The sequence below is a fragment of the Argiope bruennichi genome, chromosome 6 (assembly GCF_947563725.1).
Source record: "Argiope bruennichi chromosome 6, qqArgBrue1.1, whole genome shotgun sequence".
NCBI lineage: Eukaryota > Metazoa > Arthropoda > Arachnida > Araneae > Araneidae > Argiope > Argiope bruennichi.
Window position 1 is genome coordinate 12,260,099 of NC_079156.1, and position 24,034 is coordinate 12,284,132.

A 24,034-nucleotide genomic window follows, 5' to 3' on the forward strand; every position below is an offset into this window, starting at 1 on the left:
GAGGGCCGAAATACAACTTCTGGCCAGTAAAGCATTCTAGACCCTGATACTTTGAAGGCATTTGATAAATAAAGTTTAAGACTCTCTAAAATCGACAAGTTCTGATACTGCTGTTGAAATATCTCTCTCGAATATTCCATAGATGGTTTAAATTTGTACTTTCCCAATTCAGTCTTGCTCCGGGTACCAATTTAGGTCCTCCTTCTCCTTAAAGAGCTCTTTACATGCGGGATAAAACTGTATGTTGCATGATGATTGGCAGAAATTCATGTTATTTTTTTAATACAGTCATGTTTTCCATTTCCAACTGCATAACATATCCACCAGAATCTTGAAGGGACTCTATGCAATTTTGTATATTTTCGTCAGTTACCTAAACCTATGAACATAAATGTTCATAGATTTTTAAGTCATTGGTCAGTACTTGTACAAGATAATTTTATTAAAATCGAATGATTAAAATATTTAATAAAAAGAAAACGTGCAACTTAAATTTAAAGCAACGGAGTTTTATGGACGATTTTCATCTGAAAATGATCACTCGTAATACAGCGACTTCAATATAAGCTGTGTCGTAAAATTAGTATATACTTGCATAATTCACAACGTTAATCTTTTAACAACAACAACGGTTAAAGAAATTGATTTCATTATAAAGAAACATATTCATAACAAAAATATCTTCAATGGATAGCACTCGAAACCTCATGGGGGTTCTTCCTCTATTTTCTCGTACGAACATTTTATGATTTGCAGTATGATAGGTGATACCAAATATTCGTTCCATGCGCCAACCATTTGATGGACCGGGACCAAAATTTGGCACAGATGTAGAATCTTGTCGACAAGACGACATACCAATTTTCATTCATATCTCTTGTTAAAATATCTTGTTCATATGCAAGTACAGATAGACAGGTTGGCATAAAGTTAATATGAGAGTAAATTTGGTAGAAATCTATAATTCCGATGATAAAATCCTATACGCCATCTATCGTTTTTTCCCGTTAGTGGGCGATCGTCTTCAAATGCAATCTCATGAGAGGACTGCATCGAAATTGGATAGGATTCTACTGTTATGATCACGAACCAAATTCAGTCCCTCTACATCTTTTTATTCGGGAATTATTTATTCCTGGAAGAACAGACATCATTCCATTTTTTTTTTTCGGACGTAGGGAACTCTAAAACGTGCTTATTCAGCAAAATGTCACGATCGAATTTCATAATGGTTACAATATTTTGTATCTGAAAAATATGGCGGGTATCCCCCCCCCTTGATTTAGCCCGCTAACTCAAGTGAGATAGTGACCACTCACCCTTCCAAAGTAAAGGCAAGATGAGGTGATGAAAATAAAAACAAGTGGCATGGAATGCACTGATATATATATATATATATATATTCTTTTTCCGGATTCTTTTTTAATATTTTTTTAATAATTTTTTTGGTTTAATTTTTATTTGATTTTTGTTTTTCCTATTAACTTGATTCTAATACTTTTTTATGTATGTATATATATATATATATATATATATATATATATATATATATATATATTAAGCTGCCTCCTTAGTTGCAAGACTGAATTCTACTCAAACTTTCTTGCTCGGCTAAGCAAACAAACAGTCTGTGATTACAAGATTTGCAAAACTAACAGTCCTCCCCCACCCCACCCCCGAGCCTTTGAATGCTTCAAAAGAGAGGGCTGAAAGTCGCTTTGAAAAGAACAAAAATGAGGTGAAGTTTATGTGACTCTCTATGCCAGAAGCGAGGAGCAAATGTAGTATTTAAATAAAGGAAAAAAAAAACTGCAAAAAAAAAGTGTTTTCTTTTATTATACAATGTATGTCATTGTACAGTGCATAGAAAAAAACGTTCACTAAACCCATTCATTTTTTTTAATCTTATAAAATTGAGCTTACTTCCAGAATACGAGAAATAAAATTTAATAAAATCTAAAATTGGAAAAAAAAAATTCGAAAAAGTTACATATTTAAATTATGCATTATGAAATAGAAAGTAACTTTTTTAAATGTTACGTTTATTTGTTGAAAATGTTAAGTTTAGATTGTTAATTTTCAATAAAAATATTAAATCTGTCGTGACAAACTTAGGTCTCCCGAAATCTGTACGCATACGTAATGTGTGCATGTTTTTGAATTTTCAACCCATTCTCTAGATTAATATCAATTTTTTTATACATAGCTGAACAGATTTTAGAAATCACGAAACATTTATTTTATGAGATGGCGCGTAACTACAATCGGGTGTAAGAAAGACCAGACGATTCCTTATAGCCGCCAGAGAATCTGCTCTGTAAAACTGTCTTCTTTATAAGGAGACTTACTACAAAGGAAAACAACATTACAAATTCATAACAATATCCATCAAAATTAATAGTGTTTGAATTTTCTTTCCTCAGACGAATTTCCGATCCGATTTTCTTTCCGATACGAATAATTGTTCTACTTAATTCAGAAAATATAAAGGTCCCTTGAAATTAATTGAAAATTTATACAGCAGAGAGAAAACTTGATTTAACAAATTAATTATAAATGCACAATGTACCTTAATTCAAATATAGCTCTATTACTTATTATTCGCAAATGCATTACATTGGACAAAGAATTCTTTTTAAATCAGTGAGGGAAAAAAAATACTTTTATATTACAGAAATATTAGTGAAAGAGAAAATCATGAATGATTTCTCCACTTTGAACATATAACACAGAAAATGGTGGACATATTGAACCGCCAGCTTCTCGTTTTAAACACTGAGCAACGTAATTGCAACTTCCGCTTCGTGTATACCTATAACCTGAATTGTAACATTTCCTTTTTCTTTCACATAAATGATCGTAATTAAACAGGAAACTGAGTTCTACTTTCCATTCCTGATCATTTTTATTAGAGCGCTAAAAGCCTTTTTATGCGCGCGCACGAATATAAAAACGGCGCTCTGCACATGATAAAGCTTATTAGAACACATAAGAGTGCGCGCACCCATACAAACAAAAGATTTTGAATGGAGCAAAAAAAGAAAGCAAAATATAAAAGACAGAGTGAAAAGTTTAGAAATTCTTCGGAAAATGAATGCCGTGCATAAAAAATTGGAGAAAGAGTAATAATCGCTAGAATGATTAGAAGTTTTATTTTTGCGATTTACTACGCACATTTGGGCCAGATTCTTTCTTTTTTGTTTTCAATCTCATCTTCCATCGCTTTCAACAACTAGAGGGAGAAAAAAAAGAAAGAAAGAAAGAAAGAAATTGACTGAAAACGCTTATGGATCATAAAAGAAAACGATTTAATACACTAAGAGATTCTCCGTCACTTTATCTGTGATAAAATCGACTTTCAAATGATCAAAGAAATGGTCTTAGAATTATTTTTTCTAAAGTAAATAAAAAGAATTGAAAAGAATGCCCATAGTTTGCTTTTGAATATTTCAATGAAACTTTAATCCAAAATGATAAAAAAAAAAATCCAACGACGATATGAATAAATTAGCACTTACCAAAGATTTTTTTTTTTCCATAATTATTTTTACTTCCTCTTATAAGAAGTAAAAAATATAGAAATGTTTAAAATTTGACTCGAGATTTTTGGTTTTAAATTTTATGGAGACCGAAAACACACTTTTGCTTTCTCATATAGGAAATATGCCACCTTTTTGTATTAGATTGCTAAGCAATTGTAAAGCTGGTAAGGTTTAGCTAGGTTTAGTTTATTTATATTAACGTCCCGTTGTAAAGCAGCGCTAGGGCTCATTTGGGATGGACCTCGTCATTCTGAACCGCGGTCAGATGACGAGGCCGACACCTGAGCTGGCACCTCCCACTCTACGCCACACCGCACCAACGGGGGGTCGTTTGACCCGGACGGATTTAACGTGCACTAGACCCGCTTACACGACGGTTCTTCGGATCTCGAACCTGAAACCCCCCGATTCCGAAGCCGAGACCTTACCACCAGATCACCAGGGCCCATTTCTATGTAGGGAGGGAAAGATATGCAAAAAGAAGAAAAAAAAATCAATATTTCTTTAAGTATTTAAAGCTTCGATATTCATTTATTCGAGATTTAAACCTATATCAAAATTCTGAACAATAGATTTTAATATTTATTTTCGGATCAATATGCGTTCGCAGACAGTTTCAGGACCAATACAGTGTTCAGATATAGATGAATATGCGAACAGACATGAGGTGGATTTAGTCCAAATATTGATAGAGATCTACAATTCTGAAATTAAAATTGCATGTTAAATCTCAACTCTTTGCATTTTTTAGTTTCCTTGTTCACATGAAAAAGGACGTACAAATTTTTCGTTGGAAATTTTGTTCTTCATCCACTTTACACAAACATACAATTCTGGTGAGAAGACCATATGCCAAATTTCATTTATCCAGCTCGTTCTACTTTCGAGCTATCGTGATCAAAGACTGGCCCAACAGGCATATTTCAAAAATTTGTTTTTCGGAAGTACCAAAAACTCGAGGTCGAATTTTTGAACGATCACAATACTTTCTATTTCTGTACTTTATAATTGACGGAGTAATAGACAGACAGAGAAACTATTCACTAAAACACGTTGCATCTTGAATTGATCGGTGCAGTGAATAAACAAACAATCAATTAAAGCATCAAGTGCAAAGATGAACTTATATTTAATAATTTTCCTTTCAATGGCTCATTAAAAAGAAAAGATAAAATGACTTTTCTCTCCAAACGTCTGACTAAGCAAATAAACTGAAAAAGGCGTCTAGACATCATACTATAAAAATATAAATTATCATATCGTCAAAATTTATTTCAATAATGATATTTTTTTATGATTTAGTGATTATAATTATTAATTAACAATTTGAATATTTGATTAAAAAAGGTAGTTAATGAAGCGTTTGAACTTCGATATTCATTTATTCGAGATTTAAACCTATATCAAAATTCTGAACAATAGATTTTTTCCCAGTGTGGATTATGACCTCTTCACAACATGCCATTTTTCCAGCACAATAATTTAAAAAATACGTCTGGTGTCTAAAGCAGAGGTCATATTCTTTTTTCTTTCCTTTAGTCGCTATCAATGGCTTAGAATATGTAAGCATCGCCCAGGGCCTGGCATTTTTTTCTCTTTCCTCGTGATATTTGGCTTTAAAGAGTGACATAAATGCACTCTTCATTTTGACTCCATGGCACGCCTCAATGCCCCTCTTCGCTGCACAAACATTTCAACAATATCATTTCATTTTCATCTAATCTCAAAGGCAAAGGTTGATTAGAAAAAAGGCAAAAGTTCTCAAAAATATCAGATATAGGAGAGGAGTAAAATTACGGTAAATCTAAAAACATTTTCCTTGCCCAATGTAGTGTAGAAATAAAGTATTAGCATTCAAAATAGCTTGCAGTTTCTTCCAATGGATAAATACAAGTTCTCTGTGCCTACGAGGGAATCTTACATCTTTCTTTCTGAAAAACGATGGTAAAGTTAGATTGATGGGGGTGGATAGTGATCAGGTACTTTCCTCTCCAATGCAGACCACAAAAGTTCAATAATATTGAAGTCTAGTGACTGTGTTGACCAGGAGTGATATGGCAAATCATCCTCGTGTTCAGAAAGTTAGTCAGTAATGTGGCCTTGCAGAATAATGATGGAGCCCAAGAATACCACGATGTAACTGCCCAAATCGTCAAAGAGCTTCCGCCATATTTCACTCTAGGCAGCAAGCAGTTGTATTAAAGACTTGAAACGCCAAACGCAGACACGATCAGCAGTGGGAAAAGTATGAAAAAAGATTCATACGACCAAATTACTGTCTTCCATTGCTTCACAGTCCAATATTTATGACTTAAACACTACTTTTTCCTGCCACGGGCATTGGCATGACTGATGAATGGTTTTTGAATTTTCAGCTTGGGCAGAAATACCCAGCTTACGGAAATCCCTTCCGATAGCATCAGTAGGCGAAAACACCAGCACCTCCTACGCATTCGACTGCAATAAAATTTCTTTTCAAGCACGCATTTCATGAGGTTTCTTCCGTATTTCTGTTCTCCTCCTACCTATGTATCCAAAAGATTTATCACGTGAAAAGATCAACTAAACTATTTATCAACCACTTCAGCGAGACTTATCATTTTTCATTATTCCACAGATCTGGCAAAGCTTTTCGACAAAATCTGAATCGATACCTCTGTTCCGTTGTTATAAATTTGCTTCGCGCTTTATTAACTCTGAAATATGCATTTCAATTAATATCCAAATATAAACAAACTCTATATATACACTTTTAATTTTTAGTATGCGAAATATGTAAAGAAAAAGCATAGAAAATTCGATTTGGATGAATCTCGACATTTCAGAATCTTCTGAGTTCAGAAAACACACGTTCTGAGTTATGTTTGCTTGTAAATACGGTAGATCAAATAAACAAGTTACAGGCATGGAATATGGATGTAGTCATTACACTAAATTTGCAAATGTCTGTCAAATTTTGTATAAACTTCAACATGGGGAAGTTTCTGTTCATGCAAACACAGCAATTCAATAGAGGGGTGGAAATGACATAGATTTATCGTTGGAATGACAGGTCTGTATCAGAGATTTTGGATCCAACAATAAATGAGTTGACTGTCTGTATGTCTGTATGTGTATGCCAATATATGAACAAGATAACTCGAAAACGCTACCAGGTAAACAATTGAAATTTGATTTGTGAGCTTCAGAAACACTATACCAAATTTTGAATTCAATCCTTGGAAAGAAAGATCCTAATTTTTATCATTACAATATCCAAAACATATGATAAAAGAAAAATTGAATATTACAGCTAGTTTGTTTCTGTCATAAATTGCATTCTTCTCAACAATGCATTTGAAAACTTTACTTTGTCCTATTTTTTGAACATGCAGTGACATGTTTTTCGGCAATGCAATGTGTATATGTTCACACTGATATAGAAATTTCATTCTGAACAAAAAAATATCACTAATAATAAAAGCGAGAAGCAAACATTAAAATGAGGGCGTCATTTTACAAAATTAACATGTCATACTTTACAGCACAAGCATGCCACTATTTAACATTGAAAGAATATTTTTTATAAACTCTTAATAGTAATGATTAACACAGAAAAACTTAATTCATATCTCTCCATGATCAGCAATTATATAACAGCAAGCCAATGTTTGCCACACAATTCATATACTGAAATTTTACGTATGATACACACATATAATATACATAAATAATAAAGAAAAATTATTTTTCGGAGACAAAACATGAAAAAAAAAATATTCTTATTTATTCAAGGCATGCATATACTTCAGTGGAGGTTATACCGAGCATCTTTTAGAAGCAATACAATACTGAAGTTGTTGTTGCTTCTAATGCTCTTGTCTAGACAAGCCCACTGACTTTTAAGCCGTCTCTTGTTTGTTTTTTTGTTTGTTTGTTTTTCAGTAGAGCCATTTAGGGCCAAAAGAATGACTTAGCAACACACGTCACAGCCCCTTTTACGGGGCGGACTTCATTCACTCATCCACAGATCGTAATTTAGACCTGAATCAGAGAACGATCACTCCTGATCCAGTACTCCCAGTGGTATTGGACTCTACATGTAGGACTTTGTGACCACGACCGATTTATACGCGCGTCAGCCACCACGCAATCGGGGAGTCGTCGGCCGGCAGGGTTCAAACTCGCAACCAAAGGGACGCGAATCCAACGCCCTACCAACCAGGCTATCCCGGCCCTACAATACTGAAGTTATGGATCATAAAAATATTAATGAAGTTACACTCCAATAAACAATAATTTCATAAAGGTAAGAAACTTTTAGTAGTTCCATTTTAAAATAAAACTCCAAAACGATTTTATTTCGATTGCGATTCATGCTGAAAATTTCAGTAAATATAATATTTACAGAAAATTTGGTGTGTATTCATATGTGTGAAGATTAAGGAAAAATATGTGACTGCTATATAAAATTATTTTTTGTAGCATGTGTAGAGCTATTTGAAGTGATTTTGTCATATCATGACTCAAGCTTTTCAGATAACTAACAGTTACAATGCAGCCTTGCAATAAGACAGCACACTAACCATATAAAAAGATCCCCACTTTACAAATACAAACGCAATTGCTCTGTTTAGCGACTGCCACTGCTGTGCAAGAGTATTTCATTTCTTTAAAAACACAAGAGTAGAGGGTTAGTGACAGAACTGAGCTCATCAGTGCTGGGGAGAAGTGTTAGGAGGGTTTCGCTGAAGGAAGTTAAAGCCCTTTTATTTTATCGTTTTGATTCATTTATTTTTGTTTTTTAACTACTGAAGCTCTTCTTTTGAAAAGCTGAGAGTAATTATTTTCAATGAATTACTTACAACATTTATAAAGCCATATTAAAAACACTAAGTTCTTATGGCGTTCAAAAGGAAATTTGAAGTAATACACTGTTGTTACTATAATACACTGCCGATCCTCAAAAGTGTAAGGGCAGTGGGAATGAATAGTATTAATTCAATTTTTGATAGGTCAGGATCTTTAACTTCCCTCCCCAGCAGACCCTCTTAAGACTTAGAGCATGCAAATCTAAAAGAGTTTATTTCAGATACTCATCAAAATTACAGAGAGGAATGTGCATTTCAGCCATATTTGTGTAAGTACAAAGTATACAATTTACGAAATGAGTGTATATATTTTTCCCTTTGATAAATATTTATTGAATAAATTTTAAGAACTTTAGTTCCTAATAATAGATGCTTTCTAATATTTGTAATTAAAAGCCGTGAATTTTCAAAAGTGCATTAAGAAAATTTTCTATATATTAAAAATATTATGTTTTATTCATAGCAGAAAAAAAAATTAATCTACATTCAGAATTTCCTCAAATTTTCAACTATGCAATGCTCTTAGATATTTTCAATAGAAAAATTTACTTACTAATAAATTAAAAGATTTAATTAACCATTTATAAAATCGAACCAATAATGCTACAAACAACAGCATGGTATTCAAAATATTTTTATTAAAAAATCATAAGTTTTAAAATTTTTAAACGTTTTATATTTTCTATTTCAATAAAATTATAAAAAAGACATCACTTCACTTCTTTGAAGTTTGACACGAAAAAAATAATTATAAATAAAAATTGTTTTTAAAAATGAAGTTTTGATTTCAAAGCCTCGGAATCTTAACGTTACTACCAAATAAATCATTAAAAAAAAACTACCTTAATACTCAAAAAAATACTACCAACGGATTTAGTCATCGCTGACCGAGAGCAAGAATTATCGACTAATCGAATGGGTAGACAACTTTAAGAACGTTACTTTCTTAAGTATTCATTTCTTCTTACCAAAGCGATGTAAACTGAAATGCATAAGAAATGTCAGAATTTTATCCCCACCTTAAATGAAACTTACCTCATTCAGTTGAGCCACTATTTTGTTGAAGGCATTGATCCAACGGCGTTTCGCTCGGGACATGGTGGGATCATCCTCATCAAGAGGCAGTTGAGGAACTTCCGGCTGAGCAGACATCATGCTTAGATCAAGCAATGGCACATCAATGGGACCCTTGGCAGAGAGTACACTCGCCCTACGGTCTCTAGTTCTATCAGCCTCACTAGGCTCTGCAGTCAGAGTCAGAGATGTTTCATACTCTGATGGCTCTTTAGTAGGTGGAGGAGGTGGTTTAAAAACTGGCTCAATTTCCAGTTCATCTTGACTGTTAGGGACTTCATTCACTTGTATTTCTGGATATTCTGGCTCGGGCATTATTTTTTCATATTCTTCTTCTTCTTCTTCCGGTAACCACTCACTTCGCTCATTATCGTCTTGCCACTCACTAATCAAAGCATCCATTTGGTGATTGGTCATCTCCTCCTCATCAGCCCAATCTTCCTGAACAATTGTTTCTTCACTCCAGCCATTTTTAGCTTCTGCATTCTTCCATCGTTCAGCATTTCGAACTGGCTCAATAGTACCATTGCTTTCCCACCTTTCCTCCTTTTTATTTGGTTCCACTGATGAGCTCCGCCTCTCATCGTTTTTCACCTTGAGTGACTGATTATTCCACCGATCATTGTTCTTCACTTCTGTAGGATGGTCAGCCCACTTATCTGCAACCTTTACAGGAGGAATAACAGAACTTCGTCTTTCAACTGGTTTGGCCGGTTCTAACCCTTTATTATTCCATCGATCCTTAGCTACCGCAGATGCATCTACCGGCTGGTCCTTCCACCTATCGTAGTCTTGTGCTGGCTCCGTTGGATGGCTATTCCACCGATCAACATCCTTCACGGGTTCAGGATGGTTATTCCACCGATCAGGATCTTTCGCAGGTTTGACTGGATGCGTATTCCACTGATCGACATCTTTTGTTGGCTTTGGTGGATGGCCATTCCACTGATCGACATCTTTTGTTGGCTTTGGTGGATGGCCATTCCATTGATCAATGTCCTTTGCCGGTTCCACAGAATGGGTGCCCCACCGATCAACAGGTTTCCCTGACTCAGGAGGAACTCTTTCTGCCACTGGAGGCATCTCATCCGTCCAGCCTTTCTTACCATGCTTTGGTGGCACTTTAATTACGGGTGTTGTTTCTTCATTCCAATCATGCGGTGGACTTTCTTTCCTCCAGTCTGCCACAGGACTTTCTTTACTCCATTCTGATTCAAGACTCCTCTTTTTCCAATCACTGCTAGTGCTATCATTGCGCCACTCTTCAGGCTCAGGCACATGCCTGCCACTTCTAACTGCAACAGTACCATTTACTTTACTCCAATCAGTTCTACTCTCTTCTTGAATAAATTTTCCAGGTATTTTCCCCGTTGTTGCTGGTGGCGGTTCAGGTTCTCCATCCCACTGGGACATATAATAGCTATCCTGTTCAGAATAACTAGTGGTGTATCGACTGCCTTTCTCCCAGTCGGTAGAAATAGAATCATCTCTAAAACTAGGATAACTTTCAAAACTACTTTGCGGATATGTTTCTGTACTGTCTCTGTAGCCATAATCATCTGGGTTGTAGTGTTCGACAAATCGGTCGTGAATTGATTCGTCAAAGCCAGTTTGACGTTCGAGACTACGTCGTCTATCTGATCTTTGAAATCGTTCTAAATTCTTTTTATCAGTTTCATTATCGATGGTGTCCTCATCCCAGTGGCAATGCCGAGAGCTCTGGTCTGTTTCGAAGGAGTAACGCATATCACTCTCGTAGTCTAAGCTAAGACTATTGTCATAGCCTGATGTGGATCTAGTTGAGCGAGATCTAGAACATTAAAGAAAAGAAAAAATATGGCAAATTAATAAAACCTGCACCAAATTTTGGCATCTGATAGTAAAAATATCTTGCAAAACTTTTTTTTTTTTTAAAGTTGAAATAATTGTTTGATTCTAAAATTTCACAAACCACTTTCTTTTAAAATCCTATTTTTCAAGAGAATATTTTAGGCAACTAACAGAAAAATGGATATAATAGGAATAACTGCGACTATATTCCAAAATCTCTGAAAAGTAGTAAAGTGTAAAAATCCGACATAATTTCGAATAATTCAGATTTAAAAATATCATTATATATATATATATATATATATATATATATATATATATATATATATATCCTGCTACTTCCAACTCCTAATCTTTCCTTAATAGCCTTCTAATCAGCAAAAAACAAGCTGTACAAAATTTCACAAGAAATGGACAACTATTAAGAAACCCATAAATACCTTGAAGCTGGAACAGTCCTTGAAATAACATGTAAAATTTAAAAATAGTATGTTATTTTAATAATGCAACAATTCCTATCAGGGAAATACGTTTTTACTCTCATGTATACGTAGTATACAGAAAGTACAGTAATAGTTGGAAAATTCGAATCGAGAATTTGATGAATATACACGTTTTAGACCTTCCTGAGTTCGAAAAACACAGTTTTGGAAAATGTCCCGTCTGTCTGCGACAAAGATATCTAAAATCCATACAAATGTTTTCTGTATGTCCAGTAAAGTGGTCACATATTTAGATTCGGATACCTCACAGGCATCAATGAGACAATTAAAAGTTTTCTCCAACCTGGGTTCCCAGCAATAAATAAATGCAAAATAAAAAATAAAAAGATGTATAATGATACAAACAAAGAATATTTTGCTCTTATGAAAAAAATATTTGGAAACTAAAAATAATTTTTTTTTTTTTTTTTTTTTTTGTTTTTAAAACAGATTTTAAAAAGTAGCATTCACAAATCAATATGTTGCATTAATTTTAACACACGAAACTTTTAGCACTTTTGTTATGAACCATTTTGAAATTGTATATGAATCTCCACAAAACAATGCAACAGTTACTCTTTTTTATTTATTTTTTATTAATGTTTTGAATTAGATAAAACTAAACATTATTATTGAAGCAAAACAGCAATAAATCTTATATATCTCATGATTTTCAAAGTATGAGGATGTGAACTGAACTTTTAAATATACATTAAACTTAAAATTCTAATATTTAAAAACTTAAAATTTCAAGTGATTACTTTTTCTAATAACATAGATTTATCCTTAAATTTAACACTCCATATTCATAATATAACTAACTGTGCATTCTGCTAAACAAAATCGTAAATTACATTTAAACAAAAGGAAACTATGTAATTTGCTTTAGAATTAGAATAAAATCTTTACCTATCTGTGCTGTGTGAATTCATACGACGATTGGGCCGACTATTATAATACAGAGGATCTTCAATGGAATTCCGATCCATATAATCATTCCGATCTCTAGAATTGTAAGGAATGTTATCATAATCTGTTTCATAACTATTGCCAGGTTCTATATATCTGAAAAGAAAGCAAATAAAATTTAATGTATTTTGTCCCATAAGTAGACCCTTAAATTTATCTTCATATATTTAGTGTGCTGTTGCATAACGTAATTTTTATTCATTAGCTTTTTTAAATCAGAAAAATTTGATGCAAGATTACTTTAAAAAGAGAAACAAAAGAGAAAGAAAATCCACAGTGAACTTCGAACCTGTATGTAATGAATAATACAAATAAAAAAATATATTCTGAAAGTCAAAAAAGATTTTAACACTTGGTCTATTCTTTTAGGCACAAAAAAAAAAAAAAAAAAAATACAAATTTTAAATGAGGTTATATTTATCCTTTATAATTATATGCTATAATAGTTTTCTCACAACAGGAATAAAAAAATTAGAACAAGGATAAATACTTGTTCCACTTTTATAATTTGATGAGATATTAATTACTCACTAGATAGAAGCGATGAAATCACTAAAAAACTAAATGTATGTATTACTAGTCCTCCTCTAAAATGACATAAACTGAAAAATTACTTGAATTAATGTCAAAATATTTTACTTTATAAAGAGGTTAACACATTCAATATTAAAAGTTTTAATGAATATGGTGGATTTTCTAGTAACGAATCTCATCAAAAATGCTCTCTGCAATAACAGAAAAAACTGAAGCAAAAAAATCTATTTAAAAAACGCCTATTTCAAAAGAAACACATTTATTTGCAAAAGTATACAAAATATTGATATACATGATAGATATAAAATTAGTTAAACAATGACTTACAAATACATATTAAATCAAATATATGTAATTTTAATATATAATAATTAATAATAGTCATCATTGTTGATTTATATTTAATATTACTTTTGTCCATTAGTCATGTTTATTTAATATATAATTAACGCAAAAATTCCATGAATTACTTTCTAACATAAATATTTGCTATTATAATATATTTGCAAACATTTGAAAGTATATATATAAGGAATTTTTACCAAAATTTGATGAAATCTTCATTAGTTTAATATGCTTTTAATTTTAATACATGATTGGTAGAGATGGATAAAGGATGGACAATATCTTCTTTCAAATCCAAAAATGCAGTAGAAATAAAATATCTTATTTGAATTTGAAATGAGAAGCTATAATTCATGACTGCCATAAATTTTCAAGAGTATGCATAAAGCAAAGTGAATTAAATTCTTAAAAAATACATCATGTAATAAAAAATTTTATGTGCAAAAGTATCGAAGTAAAATATTTTTAGAAACAATGATGAAAAGTGTGTGCCAAATTAAATTTCAGCTTCTCAGTAATTATGTCAATGTTATTTTTTTAATAACTAAGTACAACAATAATTTTCAAAATAACTGTTCATTTTATGTATTTCAAATTCAAGAATTTTTTCAGAAGAATTAATTTCATCAAAAGTTATTTTTTTATTACATAAACTGTAGTATCAATTTGATGAATTTCTAAAATCTTATTAAGTACTAGTCTTTTTGCAATATTTGCAGGTGTTTAAAAATATAAATGCATGTATAGTTAATATTTACATGTTATCAAGCTAAAACTAAACATGAAAACCTTTCCATCTTAAACAAAGCTAGATGTATCATATACTAATTAAAGAGATTAAAAAAAACTTACTTAGCTCTGTCCCCATTGCGGGAGGAGGGGTATTCGGAAGCCCTGCGAGTGATCTCCGCAGCTCCACCGAACTGTGACGCCGAGCTGTTGGGATGGTGAACGGAGGCACTTGGGTGTTGAACCGTAGGGTAGCTGACATCACTGGTGTAATCACTGTCCTCAGAGATGCCAGCTAAAAATAAATAAATAAATAAAATGGAAATGAAAATGAGGTCAACTTAACTTTATCCTCTAATACAGCAGTGAATAGAATGATTTGTTTTTATGCAACATTAGATTTCTATGAAATATTATCACAGACCTCCAGGGTGATTTTTTCTGATTAATCACATTGTCACATGTGAGGATGAAGAAAATTTTAAAATTAATTAAACTCTATAAGTTCTATGAATTTAAAATTAAACTCTGAATATATATTACAAGCAGATATGGAAGAAAAATACCTCAGCAGAAAATAAAACAGCATTTACTTTACTAATTAAAATTGGCAGTATTCCAATAAATATACAGAGCTGAATAAATTGTTTACCAGCGAATCTTTGATTGTTTACCTCTGAATTCAACACATTTGTCAATGGTCTGAAATTAGTGGCAAAATACTACACAATAGACCATTTCAATATCTGCAGTGAGAAACATAATGCAGTTATATAGATATAGTTTAAAGCCTCATAATAGCAATATTTTTACCCCATGTTACCAAAAGAACGCTGTATTGAACACAAAGACAACAAAATTGTAAAAAAATCATTTATCCAACAAGATTATTTTAACCATGAAACACCATCTACTATTTTATTACAAAAAGTGGGGGCGGAGACCTTTGTACATCTAATATTTTCTGATATTCAAATCAAGAATTTCATGACTCATTCTCTTAACCAGTAAGAATATTTTCCCAATTACCTTTTCATATACTTTCATAATATGTAATATTCTGTAATCAATTTTTGTTATATAAAGAAGAAAATTAAATATATATTTCAAATTTCTTTCCATACATCAACTATGCACAAAATTTAATACTTTTTAATTGCCATGGTCTCAACAGCACATATGAAATTTGTTTCTAGGTTACTGTATTTTTGAATTATGATTTTCACACCTAATGAAGCAGATTTGCAGGCAATTGATAGATTTGACCTAAATGTGATATGGATCTACAATTTTACTTCATTCCCCTTATTTACTGTCTTTTTGAATGTTTCCTTACATTTGTGCAGACAGCCTTCTTTCAATAGATTCTGCCAAAAATTTCATAGATATTTGCAGTTTTGGTGAAAAGACACACATTAATCTTTTAGCTCATTGTGTTCCTGAATAATCCTCTTCTCAGATTGAAAAATTCTAAAATATACGTTTTTCAGACTTAGGAGTTGCTGTAAAACATGAAGTTTCACCAACATCTTGAGATTTTTTTTAATCATTTTGATATTTACAACACATTCCCTTTTTAGTACTTCATATATGAGAAAGTAAAAAGATCTTGTAATATATCATCAAACAATCCCCGTGGGAAAATAAAATGTTCTTTCAAAGCAAAATTCCACAGCTTTATCTGCTGTAATAACAGTTAAAGCAGATGTCCAAATATTAATGCTGAGGGATGCAATTAACTCATTGAATACTACAAAAATTTTACATGGCTTACCTATCTGGCCAATCTGAATTTCTCATCATGGATTCAACTTTTTGGTGAAATATTAATTAATTTATATGGCAAGAAGTAATTCCTCAAATAGTACGTCTGATGATTTATTTATATGAATTTCCTCTATACTATGTTGAATAGTATCAGTAAAGCAAGGTCCACAAGCAGTGATTCAATAACAACTTTCTCACAATATAGCCTTTAATTTGAATCAGATAGTGAAAATGAGAAAAAGTGATGATGATCAAGACAGGACAAGTCAGGGTATGTAGTGAGAAACTGCTGCACAAATTAAATACTTTTAAGTACCTTAGCCAAAGAAACTGAACAGCTTTGCACATGAATGCACACATAAATCTTCATTTTTTTCTAAACAAAGGATATTTTCTATTTTATAAGAATGTATAGTTTTTATTAAAAGAAACTTTTAAAATTAATTTTTAATGTATATTTTTTAAAATTTAATATTTATTTCTACTTTTGCACAGCGCCTTTTATTGTAAAACAAATTATGCATTTTTGATTTTGATAAAAACATAAAAATGGTTGTAAAAATGAAAGAAAAAAATTATCAATACCAAAAAAACTATACCAACATTTATAAAATTAACAATAAAGATATCTGATCTCTTTCAACATGTTTTTAAAATAACAAAGATAATCTCGATACTGATGTTCATGACTAAAAATTTTGTATTTGATTTTTATATATGTGATAAAAAATAAGATTCAACATGACCGGGATAGAAAGTGTAAATTTCCTCCTGCATTAATTTACTATATTTAGTAATTTTATTTGCAGTTTTATGAAACTAAGAACTAAAGTATTTCAGAATGACTACCATTATAAGACAGACAAAACTTCTATTTAATTAAGGACAAGACAATGCAACATTCTAAATATGTTTTGGGGCAATTTTTTCTAATAGAAAAGAATAGTAACATTCAGAAATTGTCAGACTATATAAAAACTGTCTTACAGTCCGACAATTTAATAACAGCCTACCTTTTTAACTTTAAGCAAGAAAAAAAAAATCTTAATTTAACTTTCTAAAAAATTACAGAAAAATGTGATTATACATTTTACGAAAAAATGAAAATGCTTTAATAAGTCCTAGTTTTCATAAACAATAAAAATTAAAAAAGCCATCTCTGTAGTTAGAAGCAAAATTAAAATTTAAAAAATGCCAGCTGAAGCTTTTTTAATTTTTTAAAAATATTTTCTGAAGCCAGCATCAGATAATATATTGCCCTACTCCAAAATTTAACAAATTTCATCAAATAAAGAATCTTCTTCAATGTACCAATTAAAAATATTTTTACATTTAAGTTAAAGCAAAGAAAGCATTTTTTTTTTTTTTTAAATCACAGCAGCAATATAAAGTGGTTCAATGATTTGAAGAAGTAATTAGATTATATTGAATTTCAATATGATAAAAATTATTGTTAGAAACTGTGTTCAAAAACCAATTTTTCAAAAATTACTAAATCTAAAGAAAAAAATGCATTCATTCAAACAAAATTTGTATCATTGAAAAGCTTTTTTTAAAAAAATAATCAAAGCAGTATAAAAATAACTTTTGTGTGATAATATTTTTTGATATTATGGTGAAAACACATTAAAATTCAATTTTTATTTTTTAAATTGAACTTTTTATCAAAATTTTGAAAAATCCATTCTTAATAGGCCTCTACTATCCTAAAAACAACTTCCCAAATTTTAAGCTATTAATTTTAATTATTTAGGTTTTGCATCTATCAGAACAAACATTTATATGTTAAGACATATTTCATTAGGAAGAACAGAAAAAAAAAATTCTATAAGAAAAAAAAATCCCCATAATATCTGAACCCAAAAGAATAAAAGTTTTGAAAAACTTTTTACAACTCTAAAAAATTTTGAGTATCAGATCCAGCAGTTCCCCCCTCCCTCAGTAAAAACTAAAATTTGGTGAGAATGGTTCAACAAATAACAATTTGCAAATGGATGGGAACATTCTTAAAAGAAGAAAGAAATTGCAGCCATTGAAAATGTATGGCTTTGAATAAAATCTCATTATATTAGATTTTAGGCAACTGACTAATGTAATTGAATACTGCAATTAATTACAATTCAATATAGTACAGTAAAATCCCCTTAATAGGTCATTAAATGGATTGCTCCAAAACAACATATTAATGAGAATGATATGTCTTTAGAGCAACTTCTCCCATGTTCGATATATCTCTTTTGTGTACCAAATTCATTCTTTTCCATTGATCATATTTTCCATTGATCGAACCAATCTATGCATTCTTCTTTAACACATAAAAGATTAAACATATACTTCTCATGCATAACTTAAATAACTTCTGCAACATTCAAAACGCTAAAAATTAAAGTTAAAATGTTGTTGTTTTTTAATTGTTTTCTTGATACATCAGACAAAAACATAGAAACAGGTTAATTAGATAAGCAGAAAAATTAAAAATAGATTGGGATACTTTTTATTGGGAAGTTAAAAAAAAAATTACCTCATAGATTTGTTAGTATACTTCTATTCTTTTGACATTCTGGCTATTACAGAATAAAATCAAGAGCAATAGAGGTAAACAGCACTTATAAGAATCCCCTAAAAAAGAAACAAGGAAAAAAAGGAGGAGGACTACTTACAGTTAAGTGAAAAATTATGTCTTCTATCTTGTTCCCTTAAGCTTGATATCTGAAAACAAATACAATAATACCTTAGAATTATGCTGGTTTCTAATGAATTATAATAAATTTCAAACAAAAACAGCAAATTGCAATTAAAAAATGAAATGAGTTGGAAACTGTAGATTAGAATGTAAAATTCATATTATAGTCATATTTGAGAAAGTTATATTCAATACAATATTTAAATTTTTATAGACATTCAACAAACAATGTGAATCACTGAAACTTAAAAATGAAAAACTTAGTAAATTGTTTTAATGCTAAATTTATATATTAAATATTTTTAATTTGATATCTGCAACATCAAAACTAATATAGACATTGAGAAAATAGCTAACCTAATTTATCATGAACAGTTTTTTCTAATGTGTAAATTACAAAGTTTTTTAGCCCGGTTTATCATTACAAAGAGTATTCTATAAGTTCTACTTTTAATGGTTAATTTTATTCATTTTAATTTTGAAGAATTAATATTGATTGTGCAAAACATTTTGAAAAATACTACTGCTTCATTTAATGTGAAATACATAAAACAACTGGATAATCTAATGGCAGCTATCTTAACACTAGAATTACAGCAGCTGTCATTTTGAGTGAAAAATTCAATTTAATAGAATTTAATTTGTTTTATTTTCTTATTTATAATTTTGATATTTCATGCCTTTTCTTAAAAACATATAAATATTATATAAATTTATTATTATTCATTTTAAATAATTATTTTTGCAAATATTATTGTGCATACCTTCAATTACAAATGTCGGTAATTTTGACAATATTAAAAAAAAAAATTAATTTTCATGTTTCTTCTAAGATTTTCTCATTTATTTATTTAAGTTGATAGATAAACAGTTTAAAAATAGTTTCAAAAGGATTAATGTTCTAATTTCATATTAAAAACAACAGAATTTTTAAATGTTTTTTATGTTTAATTTATTTATTAGTTTTTTTTTTAATTGAATATAAGAAAAACAGAAGAGTCCTTCAATAAATTATGGTCCTTAAAAAATTATTCAGAAGTGGAAGTGAGTGGGGAGGTGAGAGGGTAATTTACTTGTTTGAAATTTCTAAGTGGCATGTGATTGCACATTTCCTTTGTATTAGAAATGTTACTTTTCAAAAAATACACATATACCAAACTTCATTGTGTTTTATATAATTTCAGCATTCTGATCTGTGTATTTGATAAATGAATCTGATTCATCTGATGCAGAGTTTATTCACTAAACAACAAAAGAAAGTAAAAATGTAAGCCAAGAAAATATATCACTGTCAGCTGCTAGTACAATCTCCAGCATTGAAATTAGAGAGAGTAGTCAAGGATGGCTGAACAGGATTCAATAAAGAGAAAGATGTATCTAAAGTGTGAAAAATGAAAGAAAAAAGAAAATATTGATTCAATTTGGAAAATAGGAAATATTTTGTCAAGTGTTACACAAGTGTTACATGTCCCAAGAGGAACAATTTATGAGAAATAGCAGTATAAACTTTGCTTGCAAATAGTAATAGATGGCAATACAAATAGTGCATACAGATTGTTTATTAATGAAAAAATACAGCATCACATTCACCAATTAACTGAAGTAGCAGGAAAGAAGTCCCAAGAACAAAACTGTTCTTTATCAATAAATGAGTTAAACACTTTTATTTCACACCTTTCCTGAATGAATATCCCTATTTGGAAAAAGATGAAACATGACCAGAGAGGGAACTGATGGATGCAAATTACTGTTTGATGAAACCTCACAAAACTAGAAGAAACTTGACAAGAAACAATTTCTTTATTTTGCTGTAACCAAAAGAACAAATAAGGACAGCAGGAATAAGCTGCATTGGCACAATAAGTCTTTCAAAGAATGAAGTACCTTATAAATCCAAACAAACTAAGATTGCTAAGCCTTATAATATATTGCTTGAATCTTATCAAAGTAAAAAAAAAGAAGGAAAACATTATGCTCCAGCATACCTTATATCCTACATTAATTAAATCATATTTAATGAAAAAAATAAATATATAAACGAAGTTGAGAAATTTTACAATCAGACAAAATATTGAGTAAATGTTTTGGAAAGCACTTTGTGAAATCCTCAACCAGAGATTGGCCAACTGAATTTCATTTAACATTTTTAATTCAGCACCATAAAATGATAGGATTATTTACAAAAATACAACTAGATATAAAAACATCACTTGTCACGATTTTATTTTGGATATGATTAAAAACACTTGAAAGATTTGCATTTTATTAAACTTCTCAAACTTTCTGTTTCTAACTGAAAGAAAATTTATAATTATGAGGCCTCTTCTTGTAAACATGAACAATACCAAATAAATTCTGTCAAAATTAGAAAAGGTTTTTGCTTACATAAGTTTACTTATTAAACAAGCAAACTGCATATTTATAAGATTCAGCTTTACAAAATATTATTAAAAAGTGCACTCTTTCTTTTAGCTTGGACATGATTTCAAAATGACCTTTGGACATAGTTAAAAATATATGGAAAACGCTATAATCTTATAATTAAAAATATAATTCCAGACAAAACCAAGTAATTACTCTATTTGTAAAAATACAAATTATTTCTTGAAATTACCGACAAAGCTAATAAATGACCTTAGTGTAACAAAAAAAAAATAAATAAAAGTAACATTGAACACATACCTCATTGCCTAAAAGAGCGTTTAAGTAATCAAGCTTTTTCACGAGCTCCTCCTCCTCAAGGTCTTCTATGTCTTGGAAAAACCAAAAACAATCTTACAAGTAAGAAGCAGATATGCATTGAAACAAGAAAATAGGTTCTCAGATACTCATATCACAAATTATCATGAAACTTTTACTTATTCACAAAAGTACTAAAATTAAATTAAATAATTACATGTCTAATTAATAGAAAGCTTTACAATGATTATGAAATTTCAAATAAAAATAAAACAAAATACCATGTCACATTCATTACAAAAATTAAATATCTTAAGTCTGCAAAATAAAAAATAAACATATATGAGTAATATATTTAAAAAACTATTCAAAATAGAGAGCTGGATTAATGTGAATTATTTTGTAAATTAGCTAATTTAGACATTTAGCTAATTAGCTAAATTAGACATTTGTAAATTAGCTAATAATTCAAAAATGAGACAGAAAACAAGTTCACATTAAAAATAATTTTAAAATTATAGCTAAATTATTTTGTGGTTATGACTTGCCACTCTAAAAAAATCTGTTAACATTATCAATATTTCAGGCATTGTATTACATAGTTCTACTAAAAACTTCATAATTATTTCCACTGATTTTATATAAAGTATTTAACATCATTCAAGACAATAAAAAAAGCTTTTAAAATAGCCTAACAGGCATTACACAAATGTAATGAAGATTTATTTCTAAAACAAAATAAACTTTTTTTGCATTAAGATGCACACAGTTACTATAAATATAGAATAATTCAAAATTATTGCTATTATAAATTCTTCAAAGAAAATGAGTGCAAGAAAAATAGAAAGAAGTTTCATTTTTTTGTTTATATTTGTAATAAATGCTATGTAAAATTATTCTTGATCACATTAACAATATTTGAATAGTAGTTCTTTTTCATTATTAATTGAAGAATTTCCAACAAAAAATATACACGAAGAAAGATGGCCATATACAATAGAATATGCAAACATTTTACATATATAAATTAGCCTTTCTACTCACTCTATCCTTGTGACTACAAGAAATCTCACTAACTCACAAGAAATTGTAAAAGAAACTGTTTTGAAAGTTTTTGAAATGCATGTGAAACAAACACACATAAAAATGCCTGGCATGTTGATCATATGACAAAAGGCAATCATTAATCAAAATAAAAGTGCATAAACAAAGATTAAAGCTTCCTCCTGTACTGTGTTAAAATTTTAATTCCTATCCTTGCTGATAAGGAAATTACAGCTATTTGTAATCACACCAATGATTTTGAATTATCCAGTATTGAAATGATAAATTGTCTCTAAACAATATTTAATGAAATCAAACATAAAAATACTATTTGCAATTTAAAGATTCAGAAAATCACTTTTAAAGTAATATTATAGTAAAACACACAATTAATAAAAACAGCAAACAAGGATTCCTTAAGGTATCAACATAACATTGCAATAAATCATAATAAAATAATTTGGACACAAAATTTAATTCTTTAAGGAACCATTCATTAGTACACCCACTTTAAGTAGAAACAGCATATAAAGAAGATAGATGCTTTTATTGGATTTTCACACATGTCTTAAATAATATTAAATTTTTTACTTAAGGTCTATCAGAATATTTTTTTTTTAAAAAATCAATGTTTCAGCAAAATTATAACTGTAGGGAAACTAACAGAATTAATTTTCCTAAAAAGTACTCTACCAGAAGAAATTTCTTCATTAATTTGAAAAATCTTGCCTTTTGAATATTTTTTAACTTTTAAATATGTATTTATGTTACTTAAAAATATTAGGGCTAAATTTTATTTTCATAGTGCTTCTCACTACTTAATGTTCACTGATAAGAAAACATAATATTGATATCAATTTCAAGTTAATCTGTATATAGCAATAAATTTTCTACAAAATGAAGAGACCTAGCAGGAAAAAAAAGCATACCAAGCATTTGTAAAGTTAAAACAAATGAATATTTAAAAATTAACGTTATTAATCAATTATCAATATAATATTAAGATTTGTTTTCTTAATGAAATCGAAATTTGAAAACATACTGCATGTTTAAAAAAAAAAACTCTTATTAAAATTACTGAAAGAAATTGAACAGGAGGAAAAACGCAAACCCACCACATGGAAGTTCGAAGTGAGCCTCGAGAAGAAGGCTATGTCCTGTAGGCACTTTGGTTCCAACAATTTCTCCATCTTGCATCACTAGCTCCTGGTCCAAGGATAGCCACTGACCCTCACCCATCTGGAAAAACATATTAATATAAGAGACATCAGCTAGTAAAAGTTATGTACCTGAAATGATTATGAATTAGCATTTTAAGCAATTTAAAATCATATTCTTAATCTGTGGTAGTGATGGATAAAATAAAATAGCAGTCTAACAGTTAGAAATAATCATAATCTGAAAAAGGAGAAAGTTTCTTCTTCAGCTAATAGCATAAAATTCTGTTTTTTTTTTTTTTTAAATCTATTCTTTACAGATGAATGTGTTCAAGCCATAAATTTTACA

The 24,034-nt window shown here is 30.0% G+C and overlaps 1 protein-coding gene across 2 annotated transcripts in view; it reads right to left on the minus strand.

The window, feature by feature from the left end:
- LOC129972515 (protein unc-13 homolog B-like) overlaps positions 1-24,034 on the minus strand; it is a 496,213-nt gene that overhangs the window by 459,197 nt on the left and 12,982 nt on the right. Inside the window, exons 5-10 of one of the 2 annotated variants that reach the window (XM_056086676.1) lie at positions 23,644-23,767; positions 21,488-21,552; positions 18,783-18,831; positions 14,479-14,650; positions 12,688-12,843; positions 9,428-11,276 (exon numbers count right to left, since the gene is read on the minus strand). In XM_056086676.1, coding sequence (XP_055942651.1) covers positions 9,428-11,276; positions 12,688-12,843; positions 14,479-14,650; positions 18,783-18,831; positions 21,488-21,552; positions 23,644-23,767 — 2,415 coding nt within the window. Of the gene's footprint in view, positions 1-9,427; positions 11,277-12,687; positions 12,844-14,478; positions 14,651-18,782; positions 18,832-21,487; positions 21,559-23,643; positions 23,768-24,034 lie in introns of both variants that reach the window. The other variant, XM_056086675.1, reaches the window with a different exon arrangement.